Source organism: Coenobita brevimanus, chromosome 50 (genome assembly GCF_032717465.1).
Source record: "Coenobita brevimanus isolate Jiangsu-jjx chromosome 50, ASM3271746v2, whole genome shotgun sequence".
NCBI classification, from domain to species: Eukaryota; Metazoa; Arthropoda; class Malacostraca; order Decapoda; family Coenobitidae; genus Coenobita; species Coenobita brevimanus.
The window spans coordinates 55,673,770-55,696,235 of NC_137003.1; the positions used below are offsets into that span (position 1 = coordinate 55,673,770).

The following is a 22,466-nucleotide window of genomic DNA, read 5'->3' on the forward strand; positions in this document are numbered from 1 at the left end:
TACTTAATTGTGGTGAACATAGCTGAAGTGGTTAGGCAGTCCGGACTGCTCCTGGCTGTATCAGACTTTTTCCAATATATAAGAATTTAGTCTGATAGCTCCTCAGTTTTGATAAAAGTGAATTCTGGTCTATTGAAGTCTGTTATATCGAGGTTTTACTGTACTTGATAAAGTGAATTACTATCTATCTATCTGTCTATTGCCAGATGCCTCAATCCCGTTTGGGGTGGCCACAAACAAATCGCCTCCAAGTCGCCCTGTCCCCCGCCATTTCACTGCCCTGCTCCCAACTCACACCCCCTCAACTCACACCCCCCTCTCTCATATACCTCTCCACCCCATCCCTCCATCTCATCCTCGGCCTCCCCCTCCCTCTTCCCCCCTCCACCTCACTCACATACATTGGTTTTAATTTGCTTTTGTTGCTACCAGATGATTTCATGCAGTTTAGGAAAGGCATCTCATATTCTGTCTGTCAATAGCCAGATGCCACAATCCTGTAGGCTAAAGAGTGACCACAAACAGATCACCTCCATGACACTGCCTCCAACTCACACACCCCTTCTCTTGCTGCCCACCACCCCATTACTCAGTCTCACACTTGAGACCACGTATTTGGAAGAGGTTTATTTAGGATACAAATAAACCCATCCAGCTTGAAAAGTCTATCCCAAGCTAAATAAAATCCTCAGTTGGCAAGAATGAGAGAGAGAGAGAGAGAGAGAGAGAGAGAGAGAGAGAGAATAAGTTACCACACAGTAATTTACAAAAAAAATTGTCTAAAAAGCTGATTGGTGTTTTCCCCTAGTTAGTGATGCCAGTTGTATGGATAAAGGATACATTTTGGAAGACATTCATCTTACAGCCTTGAATTGGTGGAGATTGCATGAATACTGTAAAAAAAATATATATATATATATCACGTGCAGAAAGAAACCAGTAAATAAGAGGTGATTGTGATTCCCCTTATCCTTTTTGCTTGATGATGCAATTTGTGTTGTTCTTGCTGTCTCCTAACAACTTTATTCCACTTAGGGGACTTTTGAAGAACTGTGTCACTATCTGTATCATTCCATATTGCGTACACTGCAGGACCGGATCTTCTCAAAGGGAGAGCAGTGCCCAGAACCAGCACTTCCTGTTTTTGGCAAAGTCCAAATGGGGAAGGAGTGTATGAGAAATGTTACCTATGAAAATCAAAGTGTTTTAAAGGCAGTGTTCTTGTGTGTTAGAGTCCATATACTCATATGCCATTGGTAAAACCATCAGGGTGCAAACATGTGCAGGCATTTGGGAAGGCATATTGTACAGCCAGCATCCATTTTAAATTTCCACCACAGCATAGATTTGCAGCCTAAACATGGGGCACACGTATTACAAATCGACTATGCTTCCAGTCAGGGCACTGCAGCTTTACTTTCAGAACTGGAGAAGTCAGATATAGTCTTCATTAATCCCTTTAATATTGAGGCCTTGCTTGAGCTGAATGAATTCATGGAGAGGTAACAAGAGTAAAGTGAAAAGTGCATCAGACTGAAGTGGTTAAGCTGGTGAGAATACTACTCTTAGTGTGTTTGTTTGTTTATTGTGTGTGTGTCTTTGCTAGGAAACCGACAGGAGATCAAGCTGGCAGGATGAATGTTGTGAGAAGTGCATGATCAGGGATTTTAGCACCCCATGTGAGCATGACAGCTTCCGGATTGACTCAGTTGGATACGTTTGTGTGAAGCTACAGAATGTGGTGAATGTTTTTGGTGTATCTGGTAGAGCCAGGATTCTGGGGGCTTGAATGATGAGTGAATGAAAGCATGGCCTATTGGATTGGGCAAGTTTGTGCTGTCTGGACATTCCTACTCCTCACCCTGCCCTTGGGTGGGAAAGGAGGTCCAGATGATGATGATGATGACTGTGTTTTTGCATGTTTGGTGTGTATGTATGCCAGCTTATTCAAGGCTTTGTTGGTGATAATGTGGATGATGGTGAATGAATGAACGAAAGAAACGAGTTTTAAGTTAACAGCATGAACAGAGAACTAGCTCTGTGTGAAATTACAGTATGCATATCTGAATAGACCAAAAAGCAGTTACGTAAGAAGCAGCAGGGATGGATCCAGGAATACTGTATTTTTCAGATGTTGCCCATGTCATTCTCCAGAGTAGCTAATGTGACTTTGACACCTCTTTTTCTTCAGTTAGCTAAGTAATGTATTTGTATCATATTTTTGAGAGAGAAATAAACTTAATATCCAGCAATAGAAACAGTCTGTATATGTAAAATACTGTGTCAACCAGGGGTGTTGCATGGGCAGCATGAGCAACACTCCTGGATCCACCCTTACAGCATTAAAAGCTAAACTAATTCATTGAACACTCTCAAGACCCTGGGAATGTATGAGGCATTAAGAAATAAACACAGACAGGCACTAATGATAGAAACAAGATACTGAATTTTATCACATTTATTTTAACATGACTTTTACTTGATGATATTTGAGGGACATTTTACTTGATGGCATTCAAGTTTTATTTCCCATGACTTCTTAGAGCCTCATATGCATCAGTGCAAATGTATCAGTTGTGTTCTGTGTGGCTTTGGAGATGCTGTACTGTAACATTTTTCTTGGCAGTTTATTCTGCTCATTACACCTCAGTATTGTCCTGTGTGTTATTGATGCAGACTGTTCCCATATATTACAGCATTAACATTCTCTTATTTGTATAAGAGAATGTTAACTCTGTAATATGCAGAATAAATTGCTAAGGAAGAGGTATTACAAAGCCCCTTATGCCATCTAGAATATTGTCCTTTTATGTCTTGGAAAATCCTTCATGTGTTCAGTAGGCCAAGGTGCAGCAGCCTGGTAACAATTCAGTGTTGGTCTGTTTGCATAGGTAAAAGTGTTTAACTCTTCAAGTCCAAGGATGTCATTTTCATTGTATTCTTGACACTTTCAGATGATTTTTACTCAGCTTAGGATGACTCTTTGAACTGGGTGAGTTATACAAGGTGGTCTGTAAAATGGGCTCTGCTAAGCTTAGGCTGACTTCAACTTAGGTGTTATACAAGGTGGTCTGTAGAAAGGTCCCTGTTAAAAATTCCCCTGGCAGGATGTTATGTGCTGTGGGGATGGTTCAGTCTGCTGGTGTGGGCATGGTTATAGCAAGGAGGGAATTAGTAAATGATGGAGGATTGACATTGATAACCCTGGCTGACCCATCCCCACAACACAAGAGAAATTGCCAGCAGAATGGAAGAGGAGTGTTACATATGGACCACCCTATAAACTCCTTCAGTACATGATGCCATATCTAAGTTGATTTTAATTGTTTGGTGGCAGGAACAGTAAAAGAACGTGACCCAAATTCAAGGTTTTAATCTAAACATGTATGTAATGATGCAGAATGTATTAACCTGTACATAAGTATTACAAAGACTAATGCTGTAATTTGTTTCATGCTTGTACATAATTCAGAAACATGACCACAGTGGTAATAATTTTCACTGTACAGTACACATGCTCCTGTTGCCCCCCTCCCCCCCCCCCTTTTTTTTTTAACAAGAAAAATTACCCAATCAAGTTCCAGTGCAATCTTTGAAGCTGATTTGTTATTCCTCCCATTTTACAAAACTAAATATCTCTGGTTATCTGTTTATCTCCATTTGTCCATCTGTCTATCTACTGTATGTATTTGTAGCCAAATGTCTTAATCCCGGAAGGAGTGACCACAAACAAATCACTTACTTGTCACCTTTTCTCCATCAAGCAGAGAACTAGTTTCAGGAAATAAGTTGTGATACTTTAAAAACATCTCTGACTCCTAACAAGGATTGCTGACTGCTTTGCTGTTTAATTCTTTAGAGTTGCATTTTCATTGGTACAACATTGTAAGCATCAAGAAATCATGGAGAAACAGGAAATGTAAGCTGCCTCGTCCTGTCATGGGCAAAAGTTTAAAAATCTCCTGCCAGCATTCTGTCCTGCCTTCCCTATTTCTCACTTTTCAACAAATGTTAGAGAGTATCTTTCCTTCTGATATTTCTTAACACCCTCCATAATCCTCTGCTGTTTACTTCATATTTCTGTCACATAAAAAATACCAAGTAGAATTGTTTCTTCACTCTCATCTGAAATGTCAGGACCAACTTGCCTAGCCTCGGGCTCCTACGCTCCTCATGGGGCAACGTAGGATTGGATGATGGATGGATGGATGGAATTGTTTATTGTCACTGCTGGCAGGGAAGTGTCAGTGAACTTTTGAATGTGACAGTACAGGTGATCAGAAATGCTTATGTAATATACATCTGTAATTATCAGTACATTCCTTACTGATGTTAACTCCTTCAGTATAATGACTGTTTATGTTTTATTCTTGCTATACTGTATTTTACACTTGCTACTATTAGATGATTATATTCTACTTTGGAAGGACCTTTACTGTTGAATAGGTTAATGAAGGCTGTTTGCTCTCTTCTGCTGATTGAAGTCATCTGGTAGGAGTGAGAGTGTGATGAAAACAATGTCATTGATTTGGAAGGGTAGAGCCCAGAATATTGTGATTCAAACTCTATGAAAGTTCCCTAGTAAAGGAATTGACAGTGTCATGTGGTGGTAACATTAGGTAAAATCATGTTGGTTATCAGTCCTCATTATTATTATTATTTATTTTTGTTTATATCCAAGGGATGGTTGAGGTTTGTTGCTCACGTGATGCCATTCAGGTATGAGTGAGGTTGGTCACTCTCATCTTAAATGTCAGGACCAACTTGCCTAGCCCTGGGCTCCTTTGCTCCTCATGGGGCGATGTAGGATTGGATGATGATGATATTTTTTTGCCATTGGCCCGTGTAGTCTGTTAATGTGTTTCATACATCATTCTTGCTACCTCCAGGTACTTTTCTTAAGTCTGGGAATGGTGTCTAGCAGTGAAGGGGTTAATGAAGACATCTCTAAACCCAAATTCAGAGTTATTCCTAAGCTGAGTAATATTGTTTGGTAGCAACAGGATAACATGAAAATACTGACTGAAGGATAGCAACATTAGACAAGAGCATGACCAGCCCTGTCTTGATGAAAAAATACACTAAGTCTTCATTTCAAGTACCCCCCTCCCCCTTTTTTAATGTTAGTTTATTGCTACAGTCTCTAAGGTAGCATACAGGAAACTGCTTCCTTGCAGTGAGTTTCTATGAACTGCATAAATTTATCTGTCATAAGCTGGACTGTAATAAGTTTTTTACTCATGGCCAAATGATAAATGTGATATTTTTTAGCATTTGTTGCCTTAAGTTTATGTAAGACATAATAAAATGATACGGCAGCAGCTGAAATAACATGCAAGGCAGGTATTTAGCAATTCTAAGGTTAAAGGTTCATCACTACCTTTAAAGCTGATTCGCCAATTTTCCCACTGCTGGAGAGGGACCCCTTCATTAGGTGGCACTGATATACCCAGGCAGCCCAGTTACCTGGTTATACAGAGATCCTTTAGTTGCTTCCCTGTCCCCCCAGAAGGATGATGCAGGACTGCAGGGTAAGGGCAACCTCGACCGGCAGTTCACCAAGTTCATATTTCCGATGAACTTTGGGCTACAGCTACTCATTTAACTGTTGTTGGTCCCTAGTTTATTGTATGAGTTTTATGGGAAACTTGTTGAAGCCCCAGGCCCACCTGAATGTGAACTTGCTAGACTGCAGGTTGAAGTTGCTGCAGTCTACCATCCTCCTTTCAGAGAATAGGGAGGGAGTCCAGAAATGTTCGTTTAACTGGGCAACAGAGTTGGTTACATTAGTGCCACTGCATGAAAGCATCCCTCTTTGGCACTAGTGAAAATATGTTATTTATTGCAATACCTCCCTTGCTTACAGTGATTGCCTATGTTGTATTTTATTTTTGCTACAGCCATTTATTGAATGATCCATTGGCTTCATTCTTGGGAGAACATATAATGACCAGAACACTGATGTATATGACTGGACAGTGGGCAGAACACTCATGTATTGATTGTTTGTGTTCTATCTGTGATTGAAGACCATATTCAGAGGAAGCTTGCTAGCAACTCTTGTTTAATGATGTCATTTTGCCTGTTTCACCTTAATAGTCTCCTCTGTCTTTTATAGTACAGTATATCATTAACATTATCATAGTGGCTTAATATACAAGAGACTACTAACATCCATATGCAGAAATAAACTAGTATGGAAGAGCTACTGGCAAGCCTCCTTAGCCAACAAAAATGCTGTTCTTAGGGTTGTATGCTTAAACCTTGGACTGGAAAATGGAAAGCACTTTTCAAATGTTCTCTGGTTATTTATGGAATTCCTTCAGTTATTAGGTTTGGTCAGCATGCATCGCACATTACCTAGTGCAGTCAGCAATGATGCATCTTCATCACATGCATCAGAAATTACATTCAAACACTGGAAGCCTGCATATCACTTCACAGTTTAACAGTTTAAGCATATAACCTTTACTTTCATTTGTCACTTTCTACAAGCGGTCCATCCAGAGCCATAAAAGAGATTGTCTTGGTTGGTGGGAATATAATTGAAATGTTAAAGGCTGAATGGAGATAATTTCTAACCTGTTCATTACATGAAATCCTTCCAAAGCAGTAATAAAATCATCTAGGGGTCTCTGGAATATAATAGAAATGTAATCATCTGTGCTCATTTGTGATTTTTGTGCTGATTTTGTGTGAAAGTTGGCCTTAGGTGTGATGTTAATGTGTGTCCATCTGTGATTTTGTGTGAGAGTTGATGCAAGTGTAATTTGACTGTACATGTGTATTAGGTACTGGAGTTGGGCACCCTCATGCGATGGTACCAATATAACTGAGTGATGGAGCTCCTGGATTAAATTAATTCCTCAAAAGGAGGATGGTGAGCTGCAGGAGGGCAGTTTCCAACCGCAGTGCACTTGGTTCATGTTTCAGATGAACCTGGGGCTACAGCTATTGGTACTGTTACTACTACTACATGTGTACAGACTACGCATTGATCACAGGCAGAATGTGTACATGTGTAACAGTTAATTACTGGTGAAATGTATACATCTCTAAGCCATAGTACAGTATTTGGTCACCTCTAACTCTGCACCTGGCTAGAAGAAAGTCATAACCAGGATATCACACTAAAAGATTTGTTGTCCAGTGTTAAGATGGTAGTTTTAAGCATTGTAAGACTACATATGGAACGTTTTGGAATGGCACTGTTAGGAGTGCAGTCCAGAAAAGCTCCAGATTGCCATCAACAGGTCCATCCCCTGATGTAACACCCTGACCGCAACTTTCAAAAGGGGAAAAATGTGAGCAGAAACTTTGGCGCGGAATTATACATACGCAGGTGTGGATTGGCTGCAGGTGGAGTGTGTACATGTGTGAAAGTTTTGCTAATATATGTACATATGTGTGTGTATGTGTGTGTGTGTGTGTGTGTGTGAATTGATCACAGGTATACATGTGTGAAACTGGCTCAGCCATACATATGTGTGTAAATCGACCGAAGTTGTAAGGTGTGCATTTATGACTGCCACGACACCTAACCCTTGATGCCACACCCCTCTGGCTCCTTAGAGAACTTTTGTATTGGTGAAAAGTGCTTGTGTAAATATATATATCTTAGACCATAGGTTATAAATTATAAATAAGCAAAAAAAAAAAAAAAAATTAAACGATTGAATCAAAAGTTTTCATTTTACTCTTTGGGTTTATGCTGAGGTTTTTTGTTACTCTTGTTTGCTGCTGTGACTAAATGTTAACAAGTGATAATACTCAATTTTTGTTTCTTGTAAATATAATGCAAAGGTTTTTATGGTGGATATTCTTTAATCATGTCAGTTTGGGATTATGATTTTGGGGTATGTGGTTTTCCAGGCACAATCAGTCCTCTTTATGATGAACCTCCATTTACCGGATTTCGTCTTTAACAGACTCTAAGGCAGACAGTCTTTCCATATACTAAATAAGGTTTGGTATATATTGCAGATGTGTGACCAGTTGATCTGCAGTTTCAGCCTTGCTATGCCTGGCATTATATAAGCACTTTGTGCACTGTTTATTGTCTGACTATATTTTAATTTATTATTGATAATCTTTCATGGTATATCGTATGAATATAAATATAGTATTGAGTCCAGTAGTACAATAATTTATCAGTTTACTATGGTAGGTACAATATATGATGAACCTGGGTTCATAATTTTATGTTTGCTGTTGAACATTGAATTTAACAAATTTTTCTAATTTAAACAGTTCCACCCCAAATACTGTAGTTAATTACATAGAGGTTTTCTTGTGATTTTTGTTCATTTTACAATATGATTTTTTTTTCATCATCATGCTAACCCATTTTCCCACCAATAGATAGGAGAAGGTAGGATCATCAGACAAGGGAAGACTCCTGGCTGCACCTCATAAGTCTGATTATCTGTACTTTAACCCCCTCGTGCATGGTAAGTTTTCTGTAAGCTTGTGGGACATGTACAGAGATAAAGCCACGAGGGCAGCCTTGACAAACGCACAAGGAAAACATTCCCATGGATTTTATTTGCCCAAGAAATTGGTTATATTGGTATAAACTGTATACCATCATCTTTGCTGACGTTTATACTATACGATAACCTAATAAAAACACACAAAACTGATGAGTAAAACTGCTGAAATGCAGTGAGGATAATGTTGTTCAACTGTGAAAATAACTTCTCAACACTTTAGTGCAAAATTGCCAGCACCATGCAAGCGCTAAGCGTATGTTTAGATGCAGAGTTTCACGAGCTTTCACATGGTGTGTTCAGAATTCTGATATAACCAATAGTTTTCGGGGAAATTGCAAAAAATTGCGCATGCACCTCCCCATGCACACTGAAAGCCAGAAGAAAGCCAACTATTTGAGAGTGTTGGCCTTGAAATATACACCCTCCCCTATGGTGCATCAAAGATTGATGCACTTCTTGCTAAAACGCAATTTTTGGTTAATGTTTTTGTCCAAAATTACCTAATCGGCATCCCTTCAGACCAATACTGACAGTGTGTCAAAGTGCGTCATCAATTACTTTTCAGCCTAACACCGCTTTGACACGTTTTGCATCATGTTATGGTTAAAAGAAAAAAGTTTTAGGTGCATTTCACATACACCTGCCAGACGAGTCAGACTGCTGACAATCAGGTTACTAAAATAGGGAAGCCAACTGAAGTGTTTTCCAGAATATTGGAAGCAGTATTAATTCCTCATGCAGTGAATAATTTTTATTTACTTATTTTTTCTTGCTATATCTACATGCTTTTATTTAGTTTGGGAGAGTGCCCTTGTGAGAATAATGGAGGCTGTCACTTCTCCAGTTCAAAAGGTCTCAGCCAAACTGGATAAAATCATCTGTAAGTAAAAATATAATGGGAAAATACAGAACTGGACTGAGTTAACTGAGGTGACAAAGAGGTAATGCTCTAACATGGATATTTAGAGTGCTAAGAAGACAGTTCACAGCGCCTATTTATATTGGAGCCAAACTGATTCTGATGACTTAAAACAGTTTACTGTTTTCCATGATCATTTGCTTTCTTATATTTTTCATCCATCCATCATCCAATCCTATGTTGCCCCATGAGAAGCATAAGAGCCCGGGGCTAGGCAAGTTGGTCCAGACATTTAAGATGGGAGTGACCAGCCACACTCATCCTTGAGTGGCATTACTTAGCAGTAAACCCAACCAGGTTATAAACCTGCACTGGCTCAGTCCGATGGGAGCGCTGTAATTACTCACTAAACCACCAGGCATCATAATTTGGTTACATGGTACCCACCCAGTGTAGTATATAGTTTCCTGGTGTACAGGAAAGCATTTGGCTTGTCACTCAGTGTAGAGTCACCCACAGGCAAAAGGAAGAGGAAAGAATGAAGGAAAGATGGATGAGGAAGTGTAAAGTCATTTATAGGCAGAAGGAAGAGGAAAGAATGAAGGAAAGAAGAGTAAGGAAGGAAGAGAGGAAAGGGCAAACACCCAAAGCAGCACTACATTGAGTGAGTGGATGGTGAGTGCCCCCACCTACCACATACTCTACATTGGCTGTGAGTTATTTTGTAGCTGTATGAAAGACACACACATACATACACAACTTAAGCTTTAAAGAGTTGATTAATATGACTTGCATTTTTTTTTTTTTTTTTTTCATACTCTGGGCAAAGGCTTCAAGGCCTATCCCATGGCCCAGTAATCCTCCTACACAATTCCACATGTCACCACTTGGATGCTAACACCCACCATCCATATTGAATAGATGAAAGGGATGTCTCATACAGGACTGGTGTACTTATACTGGTATTAGCGAAGGTATTTTTATGACATGTTGGCAGGTCTTATGATAGATCAGTAGAGTCTGCTTTTTTTTTTTTTTTTTTTAATGAAATTCAAATCCTTAAACTGTTCCCTGCCCCACCCGGGATTCCATTCTGGGTCCATTATGACTGCTGGCCGCCTCTCTGCCAGTTCAGCCACCTCCTCTTGCTGGGAAAGTTTTTCCTCATATGGTTAGCATGAGCCACTTTTGCTTGTCAGTGTTGGGTTAATGAAAGTAAGTTTTAATTTCACCTGAGCAGTTTCCTTCAACTACAAAAATGCATCTGGCACTACTCATCATTATGCCTCAATTTCCCACCAACAGGTCAGGTGAGGTAGGCTCCAGAAAGCAAAGAAGAAAAAAAAAATGATAGTGAACAAACTAATCTATATTATGTCCAGTGAAATGGTTCACACACTCATCCACTCACCATTCAAGCCCCCAGATTCCTGGCTCCAACTTGCAGGTCTAAGTACTGTATCTCTAAATATTTCTTTTATTACTTTTCTTCGTGGATGCACTTCCCATAGCTGCCAGATGGAGTTAAACCTTTGACTCAGATGAAAAAAATCTATACTTAGCATTTACAGTGGAGTCAGTGAAACCAGTATATTAAATAGAGTTTTACAATGATAATTTTTCACACACACACACACACACACACACACACACACACACACAAAAGCAAACTTGGAGAATAAACACAGTACAGTTAGTCCACATCATATGCAAGGGATGTGTTCCACAATATCACAGTTTTACTATACAATTAGCATGGTACGTTGGGATGCCTGTCAATTCAGCTTTACTGGTAGCAATGAAACTTTAACTGGCAATATTATTTTTTATTTGATAAGATTTTAATATTGAAATATCAAAAGACTGCAGATAACATAATGAGGAACTGTGATACAATGAATACTGCAGACAATCTTGCATCTCTCATCATTGCAGGACATTGAGTACCTCAACCCTATTCATCATCCTAACCAGTCCTTCATTATTTTATAGTAGTGGATCCACAAACAGGATGGGGAAGGAGGAATACTACACATAAATACTTTATTTCCACCTCCCATACATGCACTATCACGAACCAAAGTGACTGAGAGTTCTATTTATCAATAGCCTGACACCTTAATCCAGGATGATGGGGGGCACAAAGAAAGCATCTTCACGTCACCCTGTTTTCCAGCATCAGAACGCCCCCCTTACTACTTTTCACTCATTCATACAGCAATTCACTTATCCCAATGCACCCACTCTCACTTTTCCTTATATACAGATGAATAAAACTCTTCCTCCAGCTCATACAGATCTGAGGCCATGTCATCCCTTAGAGTTTTAAGTTTTGTGTCTGCTTCTTGACTCTTCACCTTGAATATTTTTGAGTTCTGCATGATTGCCTCATTGACAGAAGGGAAGTCATTGAGAATGAGGTACTGCTTCACATCGGCCACCAGCTTCATCAGGGACTCGGCTGCCCTCACCTAAATGAAGTACATCATCATTACTGTATTATTATTATTATTATTTTAATCTGTAACATACTGATACAAACTTTCACCAGTCAACAGTCTTTCTCAATGTTATTAAATAACTGCAATGACCTGCCAGAATGGGTAATTAACTAATACAGTACTGTGGAGAAATTTGAAGCATGCCCTTGGCAAACACTGGAAAAACCAAAGTCAAAAATTTAACTACAAAGAAAAAACAACTGCCACACATGCTTGCCGCCCAGGTCATGTTAGTTATAACAATGACCTACGAGATCCAGAAACAGGCCCTCTGAGCCTCTTGTGAGAAATGTATACAGTAATTTACGGTAATCTGGACAGAATCCCAACTCCACCTCACAGGCATTACCTTCTACACATCTGTGCTTCATCCAGAAATTAAGTAAAAAAAAAAAAAAAAAAAAAAAAAAAAAAAAGAGTAAGACTGAAGTAAGCGTGTGGGAAAATAATAATGACATCCACTCACAACCGGCAAAGTACCATAACTCACCATATTGGCTGAGCGCACTTGCATCTGAAAGTTGATCTCCTCCACTTGAGTCGTCCGAGCAATTTGACTTTCATCCTCCACCAGGCCCAGCTTCACAATCTCTGCAATTACATACATTTTACTACCGTACGTACAAATGTTTACATACATGCTACACAATTTATAGAAGCACTGTCTTCATTTGTCAATAAAATGAAGACGGTACTTCAACGATATTATAGCACATTTTCTGTCTATCTATTGCCAGATGCCTTAAACCCTATCTGCCAGCTGACATATATGTACGACAGGATTCAGGGCATGGAGGCCAGCCAGTTGATATACCACACTCACCTTCCCACCACTGTTTGAGCGCAGGAACATTTTCTGCGATACCTACGGGGTAGGTAGGATCCCCAGGTACCCCGCGGTTGCGCGGTTCAGTTTGTACTCGGCAGTGGTAGTGAGAGGGGCCATGTCATCGTCCGATTCCATCCCACTGCATGAAGGGCCGACTGCATCAACCCCCGCGAAAGTTCAGCCCTTAGTGCCAGGTAAAGGGCTTAGTGATAGTGCCATAGGACGTGCCCTTGACGATACTGTCTCCTCTCATAAACTCAGCAAAAGTACGTCCTCTGAGGAGAAAAAAAAGCTACCATGTGGAGAGTGAGCTCTCTCGCCCTCCAACCCCTACTCGCTCTCTGACTTCTCCAGGAGGAAGGTACAGTCTATGAGAGTGATGATTTTGGCAATGAGGAGGCGCAAGATGACCCAGGACATCGGGAAAGTGACCGCGGACCTGATGGTCATCTGCGGAAAAAAACACCGCAGAGCCGTTTCCCTCACATTCTTGCCGCCTGCTTCTGACGTATCTTCCTCCAGCGCTCCCCCACACCTCAGCCTACCACTTCAAGGTCAGAATCTCCACAACCAGGCCCTTCGGGAGTGGTATGAGTACTAAGCAGGTGTGTGGGGGATGTGTAAATAGTGTACAGCAGTGCAGAAGTTTGTTTATTTTCATAAATGAATGAAATGTGTGATATTATAAGTGAATTATAGAAAGTGCTAAGATACAAGTCTGTTATTAGTTCTACAAGTGCATATAAGTGATTTATAGTAAGTGCAATACAGGAGTTGATACTGTACCGTTTATTGGATATTGGTTAGAAAATTATTGGATATACCTTGAGCTTGCCTACCTGTTACCTGAAAGAAAACCACTTGTGAGCGGGCCACAATGAACAATACCTGCTTCATTATACCTAAATTATTTCATTCAATATTCAGGGGGATTGTGCCAAATACGAATATCACTGTATCTGTGATGTGAAGTACAGTACAAATAATGTTAGTTGTGTAAAACATTTATATGATTTTCACTGTAACCCTGATTAGTACAAAGCAATCTGATTTACAGTACAAATAATTACCTCCTACTCTACGATCATGCGTGAAAGAGCAACAGCATTTACTTGTCAAAGTGCAATTACCTGTAATTGTGATGTACAAGTGCAGTTCTAAGTGTCTTAGTAAAGGAGAAATATGATTATCTACAGAAGTGAGTACAGAAAAACGACGAGATATTTCCTTTCCCACACACCTACGGGGCATAGAGGCATAATGGAGCGGGCAGTAAATCCTTGGGTGAGCCACATGAACCGGGTGATGAATCATTTCCACGGCGGTGAGTAAGGAGAAGTAGAAAAAACGAGTGGAATCTTCTGCATTCCAAGGACACACGGGCAGTGTTACAATCACCACTCCAGTCAGTGCTGCCAATGTTAGCCGGCTGGGCCAAGGCCATGGGCAGTAGCGTGTGCTCAAAACTATGCTCCAAAATGTGAAAAACTACTCGTCTTCAACTCATCCTTACTCTTCAATGGGACTAGACCTCGGGATACCTTCACTGGAAAGAGGAAGAGTTGGAGAGTCTTATGAACTTTTATTTGATTCTCTAGCTATTAAAGTTTGGCAGATATAAGGGTCTGAAGTAAGGGTATTTTTTCCAAAATCTCGGAAATCGCCCGTAGGGAGGAGTGTGCTGCGGCCGGGAACCCTCTGGCGGCTAAGGGTTAATCCCATACGGGGTGGCCACAAACAAATCACCTCCACGTTGCCCTGTCCCCCGCCATTTCACTTCCCTGCTCCCAACTCACCCCCTTCTCTCATATACCTCTCCACTCCATCCCTCTATCTCATCCTCGGCCTCCACCTCACTCACATACTCTCTCCTCGTCAGTCTCTCACCCTCCATCCTCTCCACATGGCCAAACCACCTCAGTGTGTTCCTCCTAATGCTTCCTATTACATCCATATCCACACCACAATGCTCCTTTACTTCAATAATATTACTGCACATTTTACAGAATAATGAAGACAGTGTTTCAATACATGTCATACTGCATTATAATGAGCAATGAGGCCACAGTACAGTATCTGCTATGGTGATTTTTTTTTTTTTTTTATCAACTTCATTTGTGGCCACCCCTCTTAGGATAAAGGCATCTGGCAACACACTGATGGAGAGAGAGAGAGAGAGAAAGAGGTATCTGAACCTACCCATGAAGTTATCAAGGATGGACTTGACATCATCCTTGAGGCGTTTGTTGTAAGATTTCAGTAGTGCCTCTCTCCCTTGTGGCTGCTTCCCCTGCTGGGCCATCTCTCTCACACAACACCCATCCACTCATTCACTGACTTGCTGTGGAGAGAAAAAAACAGTGAAAGATTATTTCAAATCACTCCCTTACAGACCCACTGCTAAGCTGAATAAAAATAAAATATCAGTTACCACAGTTTACACCACACATGGTAATGCAAATAAGTTTGAATCAGAGATTATTATTATGTAATATAACACTTGATCCTGAAGACTGAAAATCATGAACACCTTTAAGTAACACCCAGTGGCATAGCCATGACCCCCTAGTCAGACCACTGGCCCCACCATTTGAATTTTTAGATTATCTAATGTGTGCACACTGTGTAACAGTGGACCCTCCCAAGTAGAGGTCTTGGTCCCACCAAGGCAACCTGGTAATGCTACTAATGGTGGCCATATTTGGCAAAATCATATGTTTAGGATATAACAGTTTTTGGAGTCTTTTCCAAACGTGAGTATGATGCTTCCATTTCAATGTCATGTCACTGTGAAAACAAGACACACAGTTGTGAACAGTAATGACAGAACATTCACAACACTGCTCCTGTAGGTTAAGTTAGGAGTGCTATAATGTTATTTAAGGCTGGGTATGGTTCTGTACTTCTTTTTTCTCAGCAAAGGGGAGCGCGGTAGCTGGGTGGTAGGGTGTCGGGCTCGTAATCGTGAGGTTGCGAGTTCGCGCCCCGCCCGGTGGCTGCTGTGCTGGGAGGGGTAGCGCTCTCCTGTAACCCTAACAGGGCTATATGATCTGATGAGGTCTAGCTCGGGGATTAATCCCTTTTCTCAGCAAAGCAACTGATGCTCAACTTAACCCACATGTGGAGTGCCATTCTGGATAATTACCAAACTGCTTTATCAGGCAGACTGCTCTTAATAAACAACAAGCCAAACTTTTAACCAGCTTAAACTCTTTACCATGAAGGTCTCTCCTATACTGCAAGAAAAATATAGACACAATGCACCCTCACACTGGGGATGGCAACAATACAGCTTAAGGTTTCCTAAATTTAGGTATGGGCAAGAAGCTCAACAAAATGCCAAATCCAACCTTTACTCCCTAGCAATTGCTTGCCATAACTAATCACATTTTCGGTTCTATTATCATTTCAGCCCCTAACGGAATTCATTATTTTTCTGTTCTCCAATGGAGAGTTCTCCTAATGACAAGAATTTTGAGTACCAGTTACTTCAGTTAATACAGCACACCCTCATATAGGTTAGATTGGACTGGTTTGGTTAGGGTAGGTTAAAAAAAAAATAGTGAGGTCAGAGGCTTAAATGATAACTTTATCATATTTTCTTAAGTAGAGGATAATATTAACGAGGTTTAGACGTATCCATATCCAGCAAGTTAGGACAGATCTTTACCCCACAAAAAGTATAGGACTAAAACTCGAATACAGCAAAAGGTGATATTCATGTTCTTTTACTTTACCTGCAAACACACAAGCATTTGTAAAAATATCATCTCATACATGCTGATGATACCAATACATAATACCGGTCATTTAATAGTCGTATGTGTAAAAGTTTCTTTAAAAGTTTATGTTTACCAACAAAGTGAAGAAAGAGGATACACTTCTATGGCTTGTTTCTCTGATCCTGGTGGAGGACTGTATGAGCTAATCGCTCAGAACTTCTTTATTTGGAACAGTTTTCCTTTGTAAACAGTACAACCCAACGAACGCTGTTGTTCTTGGCTTCTGGCAGACGATGCACGAATGGGATGGCTATCAAGTTATAAACTCGTTTTACAGCACGGAAATAGTTTCATCATGTGAATAAATTTATTTATAATTGTGCCTTGATTTAAGTCATGGGTATGCGTTTTTCCCTCTCTTAAAAACGAACTGCAAATTTTTCGTATGACTGTCAGCATTTAAATTCAATTCTATTAATCTCAGTTAATTTCCGACAAGAATCAACAAGTAGTAAACAAAGCCGTCCCGCGAGCCTCAGCAGCGTCATGTACACAATAAAAACTTGGAGCTTTCATGTGTATCGATACATCGGCACATTATTGATTTTTGCATTAAATTCTTAATATTTCGCGCTTATATAGGAATGAGTAAATAGAAATGTTTGTAAGGAAGTCAATGCCGGAGGGTTAGAATATGTCAATATCAATTTTAGCAATTGTCAAATTCAGTGGCGAAATGTGTTATGGGAAAAAAACGGACAAACAGGCAGCTAAGAGCATCAGGAGCAGGAAGGCGTGGGGGAGGGTTACTGGCGTGGACCTTTAATTTTCCTTGCATTTATTACCAGGTAATGTATTTAGGGTAGAACTCTGTTCCAGCTGAGTTTTGCCGTTTGAAATAACAGAAACTGCCACGGAAACATCATTTGTTTGTTATTTATTGGTATATGCTTGTTCCATAAGAGATAATCTGACGATTTGCACGGTAGCGTACTATGTCGTCTCATTTACACCACTAACCACACAGGAATAATTAACAAAATTTTCTTCAGTATGGTGTGTACAATATACAGTAGCCACATATTTTGCCGTAATATACAGCACTGTATTGCATGTTTCATAGATCGCAATACTGTCTGTCTATTTTTCAACATGTATTACAGTATGTGCAGTATACTGTATGTACACTACAGTTGTAGTTAATCAACCCTGCCTGTCTGGCTGAGCACACCTATCAATCGTTTGCAAGTACTGGTAACTGCCCCTGCAGGGTCATCTTGTGCAGTGATATGATAGTCGCGTGTGATTGACAGCATCCCACAACAATGAGGCGAGGGGAAAAGGGTGGAAGTTCAGTTCTTAGATGGATACTGCATTTGCATCTCTTCACTCAGTTATCAGGGGCACCATAACAGTCTCCACATATCCGCTGTCTGGCTATATAGTTACCAATCAGTGTTGTAGCCTAAATGGTTTCTTGAGTTGCAGGAAAACATAAGGTTTGTAACTCAGTGTAGAGCCACCTGAAGTTGAAAGAAGAGTAATAAAGTAACAGGAAAGGGAGAAGTAGGAAGAGAGAGGAGGGGAGACACAAAAAGATAATAATAAAGGTGAAGGAAGACATAAACAGCACTGCATCAGGTGAGTGGATGATGGTCACCATCACCTGCAGTACAGTAATCTATCTATCTATATAGCTAGGCTGCTTCCCCCAAGGAAAGGGAGGTAACCGAGACAGGACGACACACTCCCCATTTACTCATCCATTCAAACACATTCATTCGCATCTTACCCCCAAAGGGGAGAACGGACAGATCCTCACCGCACCACATACCGTATAATATACAGTATCATGACTTTATATCAGGAAAACTATTTGGAGTTGTTTGTTCTATGTTCGAATAGTTATACAACACAGTATAAGGTTTGTTTAAGGGTTATCCTCCCATAGTAGGGCTAGGGGGGGGGTAGTATTGCATTGTCTGGAAAAATGTCTGTAGGCTGAATTATGGTGGATAATTGGGGGGTTACTGTACTCGAGCTGAAGGAATTATGCTGTCAATTTGATGGTAGCAAACTGCCTAAACTGAGAAGTATTGTAAGTGCCTTAGGTCTGGATAAGGAAGTGTATGAAGTAAGTGCCATTCTGCAAGCTTCCCATTGTCTGTATTCATTTTTGCATTTCAGGCTTTGCTGTTTTTCGTATCATGATCACTCTTTGAAACCCCATGTCACTTTCCTCCCCACCCCACCTCCTTTTTTTTTTTTTTTTTTTTTTTTTATGACATTGTTCTAAAAGAATAATGCCTCAACCAGCAGAATCCTTAGCCTCAGTTTCAGTAACTCTTATCAGGATGCTGCTTCATGTAAACATTTTTTTTTTTGGTAAATTTTTACAAGTGGACAATACACCCCCCGGGTAGTGCAATATATTTTTCTGGTAGTTTTTGATGTGATTCGAATGTTTTTGACCTTCTTTTTTGTCGGAAATGCCTCATTTCCCCTCTTCTCCAATCATGAACTTTGATTGGACAAGCAGGTGAAATCCAGCATTTTCCGCAAAAAATGAAGTAAAAAACAACTAAAATCGCATCAAAAACCACCAGAAAAATATACTGCACCACCGGGTAACATAACGGAACAGACAAAACCAAACCAAACTGACGTAATGTAACCTCACCAAACGCACTAAACCTAACCGAATGTAACCAAACATACATAACCTATCCTAGGGGAATACATAACATAACCTCATTAAACACACAAAACCTAACCAAACCTACCCCAACATACTTAACCCATCCTAGGGGAATGTTACATAACCTCACCCAACACACTAAACCTAACCAAATCTACCCCAATATACCTAACCTATCCTAGGAGAATACGTTACATAACCTCACCAAACACACGAAACCTAACCAAACCTACCCCAATATACCTAACCTATCCTAGGGAAATGCTTACCCTTGAGATTCGATTGTCCAGGACGAGGGTCGTCTGGCAATAATGGCGTGGTTCCAGAACCCTTGAATCCAGTGGTTTATGAACAATATAATTTGCCAAGCCAGGTGTGTGTTGTCCAGGAAAGTTCCTTTGTAGTCAGAAATACAAAAACTACGCTGTACCCATTTCTTGGTTTTTGCGTACATTTTGTACTGACCACAGTACCACTGATGTTTGTCTTTTCTAAATTTACACGGTTCCTGACAGTCTGAGCAATAAACTTCCGAAGTAATACACCGTGTCTTCTAAGAAATTTAATAGCCTCCTCAGATTTCGAGTGGAAACACCTAATCACTTGCAAATAATCAATATCACTCCAGGGACACACAGCACGTCCTTCTTCTTAAGAGGCCATACTGAGAAGGATTTGAATTTTCCATCCACATTGAATCAAAGAACGCGATTTAAATTCATTGGCCGAATTCCATCACGTGACCTAAAGTAGGCCTATGAGTGGGTGATACAGACCTACGAGACGCATGTGCAGTCGAAGGGAAGAGAAACAAACGTACGACCGCACGCATTTTTTACCCAGAGTGGCCGAGTGAAGATCCAAGGTAGTTTTTTTGTGTGGATTTTTAAACAAAATTCATTATTCCAAATGGGGTAATGGGGGTCATTGTGATCCATAGGGACTATACAATATGTTAATGGTGCTAAAATTCCAAAACTGCATATTGGCCACTTGTAAAATAATACCTTTTTTTTTGCAGTTAAACTGTGAACCATGGAAGAACCATCGTCATCAAGAGAAGTGAACAAAATCCAGACTTTTGTATTTCTGGACATTGAGAGTACTGGGCTGCAACCTCAAAATCCAAGAATACTGGAACTTTCCATGATTGCTGTATCAAGGGAAGATCTGCTGAGGATGAGCCAGCAAGTCAATGAACCATATAGAGAATCATCCCCTGATATGTTTGATAGTCAGCTTACATCAGGCTTTGCTTCAAGGCAGGTGTCTTCCAGTCATACTGTACCACAACCCTCAAAGTGCTCCAGTAATGGCCAACAGACACCTTCTAAATGGAGTCCACCCCCTAGTCCCCCACAGGATAACTGTGTGCCAAAGTTGCCTCGCGTGTTGCATAAATACACCAGGCTGTACTATCCCTGGAAGATTGTCACCCCCGCAGCTGAGGAAATGACGGGCCTTAACAATGACATGCTGCAGAATCTGGGGGGCTTTACCCAGAATAGTGCCCAGGCCATTCATCTCTTCCTTGATTTGCCTAAGCCGGTGACTCTGGTGGCACACAATGGGAGCAAGTTTGATTTCAAACTCTTGAAAGCTGAAGTAAGCAGTGTGGACTATATTGAGGAATTCAGTGACCTGCAGTGCACTGATACCCTTAGGGCAATTAAAGACATTGATGCGCTGCATGAGAAGGAAGATATCCAACAAATCACCGCACTGGCCGAGTCCTTCAGTGTCGATGATATAATTGAGGATGATTCCCCTCCCACCACCAAGAGGACACGGCCAGATGAAGCAGCCAAGTCTCGCCCCAGTGTTTCTGCCCAGCTGAACACTTGCACTCCACCGGGCAACCAAGGTCACCACCCCATGTTGGAGGTAATTGGGGAACTGCCCATCACCCCCATCAAAGAACAGCTGACCCCTTCCAAAACCCCAGCCACCCCACACAAACTATCTTACCCTCAGCTCTCCCCAGTTACCCCAGAAATTGGCAAAAGCTGCACCACCACCAGGTTCAAGGCCGACATCTCAAGGGGGCCCAGTAAAGTCTGCAGGAGCCTAACATATGAGGGGCCAGGGAAAAGAAAGTTCCCAAGAAATATGCCGTACAAACAGGTCAATATTTATCACCGACTGTTTGGCACAGGGTACAACACTCACAGGGCCGAGTCGGACTGTCAGGCACTTCTGGAAATCTGCGGACATTATGGTAAGAGGTTTGTGGAGTGGGCCGACACATTCTCTGAGAGGTTTTCAGAGGTGAAGCCCATGTGGGTGAAGAGGAAGTGTTTTACAGTCAACTGACCCATCACATTTTCGTACCCTTCACACTCATTTATCTTCAAATTACATCCAATTTATCTTAACAAAACATTCTCATTTTATTATAACAATCAGTTGACTCTTCACACTCATTTTATCTTAGTATGTCATGTTATTCTAAGTTTTATAGCATTTAAAAGGAATTTATTATGTATACAGTAGTAAATTCTCAGTTAATTTATGTAACATATTGCAAGTGTTATCTATGATTACAGATTATATTTATCTATAGTTATTGTATGAAGTGTTGGAATTTTGATAAAATTTCTAGCTTAAGTGGTTACCTGTATTGTAGGGTGGGGTTGCCTTAGCCCATTCATGGTGATGTTATATACAGATCTGCTATAATAACTGTACGGTAAACCCTCACTATAACAGACCCCAGTATGGCAGATGCCGAATTAGCAGATGTTGTGAAGGCCGCTGAACAATCTGTCAGCTATACTGAGCAGTATCCCTTAAATGGTTCACATCTTGTGGCCCTTCCAAACATCTCTGAGCCCTCCGAACTGTTTTTCGGCTCTAACATACAATGTCCATTAAAGAGGATATATCACGTTGCCCTTACAAACTGCTCCTCACATGCAGGGTAACCCAGAACGCAGTTACCAAGGTTGGAAGCGGTTTCTCCCTCCCACTTTGGCTAGATGGGTGATGTACAGGCAGTAATAGGTACGGTAATGAGTCGGGCTATTTGGGGGCTATTTCTGGTAGACCTGGAGTGGGACTGGAGTCTGTGGACACACTATATCACACCTGATTGGCCTCAGTTTTGCTGCATCTTTTGTTGCATTCAGACAACCACGTGTGCATCTCAGGTGTGTCAACATTGCCAAGTGTTTTCCCATTGTGAGTATGAAAAATGTTGTCTAGTAAGGAATCTCCCAGCACCTCTTCTGAAAAAGCATCTGAAAAGCCATCAGTGATGATGAATGACAGTTCATGTATGTAGCCTGTAGTCTACAAGAGGAGTGGCAGTGTAAGCAGTGTAGCCTACATTCATCTGTACAAGTACAGTGTACAATGCATGTGCT

The 22,466-nt window shown here is 40.7% G+C and overlaps 2 protein-coding genes across 4 annotated transcripts; one reads left to right on the top strand and one right to left on the bottom strand.

Moving 5' to 3' along the window:
- Positions 1-10,586: 10,586 nt before the first annotated feature.
- Positions 10,587-16,715, bottom strand: MED22 (Mediator complex subunit 22). Of its 3 annotated transcripts, none has more exons than XM_080272227.1 (4): positions 16,661-16,715; positions 14,881-15,022; positions 12,343-12,443; positions 10,587-11,822 (listed from the first exon to the last, which is right to left on the bottom strand). In XM_080272227.1, exons 2-4 carry the CDS (start codon positions 14,981-14,983, stop codon positions 11,598-11,600), a joined length of 429 nt encoding a protein of 142 aa, XP_080128353.1. In that variant the 5' UTR covers positions 14,984-15,022; positions 16,661-16,715; the 3' UTR covers positions 10,587-11,597. The 3 variants fall into 3 exon arrangements, with proteins under 3 accessions (XP_080128353.1, XP_080128352.1, XP_080128351.1); XM_080272226.1 differs by having other exon boundaries at positions 16,541-16,705; XM_080272225.1 differs by having other exon boundaries at positions 16,537-16,705.
- A 3,421-nt stretch (positions 16,716-20,136) lies between these two features.
- LOC145399846 (uncharacterized) lies at positions 20,137-21,414 on the top strand. The gene is made up of 3 exons (XM_080272424.1): positions 20,137-20,292; positions 20,404-21,122; positions 21,153-21,414. The coding sequence occupies exons 1-3, from the start codon at positions 20,137-20,139 to the stop codon at positions 21,412-21,414; spliced, it is 1,137 nt and encodes a 378-aa protein (XP_080128550.1).
- The last annotated feature ends 1,052 nt before the right edge of the window (positions 21,415-22,466 follow it).